Source organism: Arachis ipaensis, chromosome B04 (assembly GCF_000816755.2).
Source record: "Arachis ipaensis cultivar K30076 chromosome B04, Araip1.1, whole genome shotgun sequence".
Classification (NCBI taxonomy): domain Eukaryota; kingdom Viridiplantae; phylum Streptophyta; class Magnoliopsida; order Fabales; family Fabaceae; genus Arachis; species Arachis ipaensis.
In genome coordinates this window covers 121,653,656-121,661,488 of record NC_029788.2, presented here as the reverse complement: position 1 = coordinate 121,661,488, position 7,833 = coordinate 121,653,656, and the positions used below count along the sequence as shown (strand labels likewise).

General features: G+C 33.7%; 1 protein-coding gene and 1 long non-coding RNA gene across 2 annotated transcripts; both read left to right on the top strand.

Annotated features, from left to right (window-relative positions):
- On the top strand, positions 3,891–5,103 carry LOC110270780. Its single transcript, XR_002360414.1, has 2 exons — positions 3,891–3,952; positions 5,011–5,103. It is a non-coding gene; the product is annotated as an uncharacterized LOC110270780 (long non-coding RNA).
- Positions 5,759–6,526, top strand: LOC107637127. The gene is made up of 2 exons (XM_016340574.1): positions 5,759–6,067; positions 6,143–6,526. The coding sequence occupies exons 1-2, from the start codon at positions 5,759–5,761 to the stop codon at positions 6,524–6,526; spliced, it is 693 nt and encodes a 230-aa protein (XP_016196060.1).

The window sequence follows — 7,833 nt, the reverse complement described above, 5'->3', positions numbered from 1 at the left end:
TAAACTCGTGCGATGCACGGACTTACATTTTAATTTGACATGTTAAATTAAAAATAATATTTTATAATTATAAATTTTTTGAGTTAGTATAACACTATCATCGTCATTATATAATAAAGTACTGAATATGCTGTTTTATCTTTACTCAAAGTAAAATGCAAATGAAACAGTTTGAAGTCTATAATATTCTTAAATCATAAGAAAAGATATCAGAAAAAATAAGAACATATATAATTGTAATAGCACTATGTCAGTTTTACACTAAACTTTATATCAAAAGGCTAATGAAAATTTATCGACAACATAATATTTTACTAACCTCATTAGAAAAGCAATTGGCATATGATGTTATGCTCCCTATTACACATTTCATTTCAAGTCTGAAAGTAGAATTATAAATAAATTAGTTATATCTACAATAAATATTTGTACAAAAGTGTAATCATAACATGTTATTAAAATGAAAATACTATTTTTCTTACCTAAATATTATTAAAAGCTTTTTTAAACATGATATTTGTTGTTGATGACTTTGGATTGTCATTTTCGTCCAGAATTAGAACCTTGAGGCCACTGCGACTCTTAACTCTTGACAAAGCAACGTAAAGTTGTTCGTGATAATGATTGACCCTGACTATTATTGATGGTCATTACAAAGCATATTGTTAATGAAAATTGTCTCTATTGGAACTTAAATAGCAATCTTGAATCTAAGGGGATCAAGTTCATTCTTTGAATGTACACTTTGTCGCCAATTCTACCAAAAAATATCACTACCGTCGCTTTAATTATGTTGTTGCCAAGTTCGTTAACTATTAACCTTGTCCCGTTGTATAAACCTGAAGTTTGGTCTATGTTTCGCAGTAGCATTACAACGACTCCTAGCTTCAAAGTCAACTTGTGGTTGGGTAGTCCCGAACATTTGATGTCATTTAGAAACTCTGGTGTGAACTACTCTTGTTGTACATCTTCATTCTCATCAGCTTTACATGTTGTGTCAGAACTTAAATACTCTTTTTTCATCCCTAAAAAGATTGTCCAGACGAAGTCATTTACCTTCTTGACACTCTCAAGCGTGGGTGCAAGAATTGCCTTACTCTAAAAATACATGTAATCTGACATATTTTGGAACAAATTTAGAAATGCAAAGTCTATCAAATAAGAGAGAGGGTCATCAGTAATTGTAATCAGCAGACCATCTCTGAAATTTTAACTTCTGACTCATCATCACCAACAGAACCAATATTTTCATTTCCAACATCAAGTATTTAATTAGCAAATCTCTTCATTTCACCATCATGTTTATCCAAAGAAGACATTTGAAGCCTCATGTTCGTATGCATCTTCAGAACCTTACAGAACGACCACAGATGGGATGAGTTAATAACTGATGACAATATATCGTATCTAGTATTTACTCCTTTTCGAAATTATCGAAAGTATCTATCTGAAATCACTTCCTAGAACCACAACCTTTCCACAAAAAATGTTAATTGATTTTTAATAGAAATTATAATTGTAACCGCACCTATAATTTGAATAAAGAAAGCCTCTCTAAATTAATTTATGTAGTCCACGTCATCAGTTATTTTCCTAACTTTATAGTTTATAAGAAGGTAAAAAATGTGGATTATCAAATATTTGGATCTCAACGATAAAGAAAAAGGTCTTGTCAATTAGGTTGAGCAAAAGTTTAAGTGTATCTGATGAATTTCCTTTCTCCAGGGTATCATTTAACATATTAATAATAAAAAATATAAAAATTGTCATTAAAAATACTTCTGTCAATATGTCTAGAAATAAATATACATTTGTTAGAACCTACCAATAAGAGTGAATCAAGTATTTCTGTACAGCTCTTTTTCAATACTTATTTTACCTCCTTATCAAAGACTACAAAACATACACAATCATAGTCATCAATGACACCAAACTTAAGTTCGGTACCTTATTGTTACGCGAAAATGAATTGAATAATTATTAATTATTAATTATTATCATTATTAACCAAATGGTAATTTATTCTTCAACAATATTAAAAACTTAATATTTAACAACTTAAGAAAGCATAGTTAGAATTTAAAAAGTAACAACCTAAGTAAATAATTTATAACTTATCATTTATAAATAAAATTCTAAAACTTTCTAGTGACGACACCTAAGCAAATAAATTCTCAAACTCAACGTATGAGCGCCACGTCAGTATAAGAGCTCCCCATTTAAATTACGGTAAAGATTTAAAAAGCAACAACCTAAGCAAATAATTATTTATAATTTATAAATAAAATTTTAAAAATTCAAAAGAGTAATATAAAAATAAATTAAAATTAAAAAGTAACAACCTAAGCAAATAACTTAAAATTTAAAAAATAACAATCTAAGCAGATAAGAATTTATAATTTTTAAAAAATTTCTCGTGACGACACCTAAGTAAATAATTAGTTCAACAATATTAAAAATTAAATATTTAACAACCTAAGAAAGTTTAATTTAAAATTAAAAAATAACGACCTAAGCAAATAATAATTTATAATTTATAATTTTTAAATAAAATTTTAAAAATTTCTAGTGACGACACCTAAACAAATAAATTCCCAAACTCAATGTATGAGCGCCACGTCAGCATAAGAGCTCCCCATTTGTATTACTATAAAGATAAAGATAAAGATACATAAATTATAATTTATAATTTATAAATAAAATTTTAAAATTTCTAGTGACGACACCTAAGCAAATAAACTCCCAAATTCAATGTATGAGCGCCACATCAGCATAAGAGCTCCCCATTTGTATTACTACTAGTGTTAAACCCGTGCAATGCACGAGCTTATACTTAAATTTGACATGTTAAATCGAAAATAATATTTTATAATGATAAATTTTTTGAATTTAGTATAACATTATCATCGTCATTATATAATAAACGTACTGAATATGCTGTTTTATCTTTATTCAAAGTAAAATGCAAATGGAAGAGGTTGAAGTCTGTAATATTCTTGAACCATAAGGAGGGAAACATGAAAAAATAAGAACATATATAACTGTAATAATAGCACGTCAATTTTACACTAAATTATATATCAAAAGGCTAATAAAAATTTATCGATAACCTAGTATCTTACTAACTTCATTAGAAAAGCAATTGACATATGATGTTGTGCTCTCTGTTACTGTAAACCCCGGTTAAATTAGTAGATAATTAGTTAATAAATTAGTTTTTAATAAGGAGGATTAGAAACGTAAATATTAAATTAAATTAGGATAGAGCTCATCGAAACGAGAATTTTGACGCTAATTTCAAAGAAAACGGTCCAAGATTGGACCGAACGGGTCGAACCAGTTGAACCGGACCCAAACCGGGCCGTCGGTCCAACCGGACCAGCCCTTTTAAATGAGGCCGAAAGCCCCTTTCTTCCCCATTTCACCTGCAAGCAGCGTGAAAGCTTCAGGGAGGAGAAAACACTTCCAACCCCTTACGTCACTTTTCAAAATCCCGTAACTTCTCCGTCCGAGCTCCAATCGCCGCACCGTTTGCGGCCACGCGTCCACCGCGTCGAGCTCTACATTTCTACCGGAACAATTTCACTGGTAACTTGTTTAATCACTCTCAGCCCTCTTTTCCCCCAATTTTCGGATTTTTCAATGGGAAGGTTGAGTTTCTTTGATTTTTGATGTTTTAGGATCCAATTAGCTTGAGAAAAACATTCACTCTTATTTATGTAAAGCTTGGGTAAGGTGAGGATACGATAATTCTATTTTATTTTTATTGAATTTGAGCTTTGAGTATTAAATTGGATATATATGTGTTATGAATGTGTATTAGGTTGTGAATAAATAATTGGAGCTTGAAATTGTGAATACTGGAACTTGGAGGAAGCGGATTAGTTGAGTTTTGAGGGGCTGTCTTGGTTTTGAATAAATAGCTTTGGTCGTTACGTGGAAATCGGCCAATGTATGGTTTAGGTTTCTTGAATTTAATATATAATGTTCTGTGAAAACTTAGGTTAGATGACCATAGGATAAGATGGAATGCAGGTGTATGTTTAATGTTTAGTAATTTATCGATGAATATATATTTGGTTGGAGTTTATTGGATAATTAGTTATTAATTTTGGATGGTGAATGTTGTTATGTTAATTTGGAGAGAATTATGGTTGAATATTATTGTTGATGAACATGGTTAGTTTGGTGCTTGTTGATTAACTAATGATTTGGTGAATTATTGATTTGAGGTATAACTATTGTGGAGGTTGTTGTGATAATGAGGTATTTTGTGTTAAAAGCCTAGGATTTATTAACTATGATTCTTAGTTGAATTTTGGGTTGTTGGATTTGAATGTTGTATGAGTATAATTGTTTATCTGAGGTAGATTTATTGTGGTGACTGTTATGATGATGAGGAAGGGTATGTTGAATTGAAAAGAATGCAGGTTTGGACCCGAAAAGGGTGGCAAAGTCCGAGTTTTAGAGGAGATGCTGCCGAAATTTTATAAAAATTAGAGATTTTTATTTAGATGATTATTTAAAAGAGATTTAGATTTAAAGGTTATATGGTTTGATTTTGAGTTATTAAGAAAATGAGTATGTTTTAAGTTTGATGTTTGGTTCTTAGCAAAGAATGAATTATGTTTTGAATTGGAACTATTGATGGACGGAATGGGAGGTGTGATAATGAAGGATAATGATTGAATATGTTTAATGTATGATGATGAATGAGATGCAATTGAGAATGATGTGGATGTTGATGAATTATAATTGAATTAATTATATGGCTTATGAATTTGAATAATCTGAGATACGAGATTCCCTGGATCAAGTGCCGTGGCTTGCCACCACATGTACAAAACCACCTTTTATGGCTTCTGTTTAATACTTTAAGCTCTATAATCCGAGTGTCGGCGTTCTAGGATTGCCTCTGGCATTCCCAGGACCTTATATATTATGTGCGTGGCACCTCTACCATATTGAGAACCTCCGGTTCTCATTCCATACTATGTTGTTATTTTTCAGATGCAGGTCGGGAGCCATCTCGTTAGGCGTCTGGACTCTTAAAGCGGAGGGGTTACTGGATAGTGTTGTTGTATAGTTTTGTTGTACAGTGATATATATATATATGTACTTAGCTTTCTCTCCGTATAACTTGTCCTTTTTGATCCTCTTAGAGGTTTATGGAGAGGCAGGATTGTGTGTATGTACTTTTGGGTTTTGGATATGTATGTATATATGTGTAAATATTCTCCGGCCAGTCTTGACTTCACAGGCTGAGTTAGGAGCTTGTTATTTTGTATTTTTGGCACTCTATTCCTACTTCTGTTATCTCAAGTTTAATAGTTATGGTTTCCTTAGCACGCAGGTTAACTCGTTCCTTGAGCGTTGCGCTTTTATTTTGCGATTTTTTTTGTTTCCTCTATTCTTCAAGGCTCCTAGCATATTATAATTCTTCTGCTATTATATGTACTCATTTTATTTTAGAGGTCGTAATACCACACCACCTCTATTTTACGATTTACGAGTAAAGCTTAGTGTGGTAGGGTGTTACAGAAAGACTCAAATTCGCGACTTTTTAGGTGAATTTGAGAAGATTATATCATTTAAATTATACTTTGTTGGCAAAGAAAGAAATACTCTTAAATCTTAATTATATATTAAATAGACTAATTATTTATTAGGCTCATTCTTATACAAATAAAAATTTATCTTAGTTTTATATCTGTAATATTTTATACCAATTAGCTCCCTGGGAAATATAGCTGCAGCTATGCAGGCGACAGCCGAGGCATTGGGTAATCAGATAAACCAGGGTAATCATGGGAACAATAATGATGAGGACGGTCCTATGACACTTGCTACATTTCTGAAAGTTCGCCCTCCGACCTTTAGGGGAACCTCAAATCCCACTGATGCAGATAATTGGATTCAGGCTATGAAAAGGACGTTGCAAGCCCAACAGGTTCCTGAAGAGCAATGGGTTGAATTTGGAACTTATCAGCTGCAAGGTGAGGCTCAGTATTGGTGGCAGGGAACACGATGTATCCTACATCCTGATGGTGCTGCAATTCCTTGGGAGGTTTTCCGAACAGAATTCTATAAGAAATACTTTCCTAATTCAGCCAGAAATGCCAAGGAACTTGAATTAATGCAGTTAAAAAAGGGACAGATGACTGTTGCTGAGTATACTAGTAAGTTTGAGAAGTTGTGTCGCTTTTCTCGTATCTGTCAAGGGGCACCAGAAGATTTTGGCGAATGGCAATGTATTAAATATGAGGGAGGTCTTCGGAGTGATATTCTGAGCTTCGTTGCCCCAATGGAGATCAGGGTGTTTTCTAAATTGGTGAATAAGAGTAGGGTGGCTGAGGATTGTGTGAGGAAGGCGGCAGCAGAGAAAGGGAGTTTGAGGGTGCCTTTTCAGAGGCCTTCAGGGAGGAACTTTGCTCCGAGAGGTAGGAATTTCAAGCGTGGAGGCTTTGTTCCGCAGCAGACTCAAGGTCAAGGTAATTACAGAAGGCCGAATATTACTGCTAATTAAGGGAAAAGGTTTGGGAAGTAGCCACAGCAGGATCTGAATTGTCAGAAGTACGGAAAGTATCATCCTGGAGTTCCGTGCAGACTAGGACTTGGAGTGTGCTATTCCTGTGGACAGCCCGGGCATATAGCCAGTAATTGCCCTGAGAAGAAGAAGTATGAGACTGGTAGGGTACAGCAGCCGGGGAGAGTATACACCACTTCTACCATTGGTGCTGAGGGATCCGAGACACTTATTAGAGGTAATTGTGAAATGGCTGGTAAAGTCTTAAATGCTTTATTTGATTCAGGAGGAAGTCATTCATTTATTGCATTTGAAAAGGCCCATGAATTAGGATTGAGAATGGTGGTTTTAGGTTATGATTTGAAAGTATATAATGCTACTCATGAAGCTATGGTGACTAGGATAAGTGAACTATGAAACTGGAGAGAGGAGTTTATTAGGGCCTGAAATGATAGCTGAAACGACTAAGCAGATAAAGAAGATTCGTAGTCGAATGCTTATAGCCCAAAGCCGCCAGAAGAGCTATGCTGATCAGAGGCGAAAGCCTTTGGAGTTTGAAGAAGGAGAACATGTCTTTCTGAAAGTTACACCAACCACTGGAGTGGGAAGAGCTATTAAGACTAAGAAACTAAATCCCCGTTATATTGGACCGTTTGAGATCCTAAAGAGAATTGGGCCAGTGGCTTATATAATTGCCTTACCGCCGTATCTTTCGAATTTGCATGATGTGTTTCATGTATCGCAGCTTCGGAAGTATACTCCTGACGCAAGTCATGTTCTGGAACCAGAACCAATCCAAGTAAGAGAAGATCTAACACTCCGAGTAATTCCGCTGAGAATTGATGATATCAGTATTAAACGATTACGCGGAAGGGAAGTATCATTGGTAAAAGTAGCTTGGAGTCGAGCTGGTATCGAGGAACATACTTGGGAGCTCGAATCAGATATGCGAAAGGACTATCCACATCTCTTTACAGGTAACTAGATTTGAATTTTGAGGGCAAAATTCTTTATTAGGTGGGTAGGATATAAACCCCGTTAAATTAGTAGATAATTAGTCAATAAATTAGTTTTTAATAAGGAAGATTAGAAACATAAATATTATATTAATGGAAAGTACACTTATAACTGTACTCACAATTTGAATAAGGTGAGCTTTTTTGAATTTATTTATGAAGTTCACATTATCAGTCATCTTCTTAACTTTATAAAAGGTGAAAAATGTGGATTATCATATATTTAAACTTCAACAATAAAGATGAAGGTCTTATCAATTAGGTTGAGCAAAAGTGTAGGTGTATTTTTTT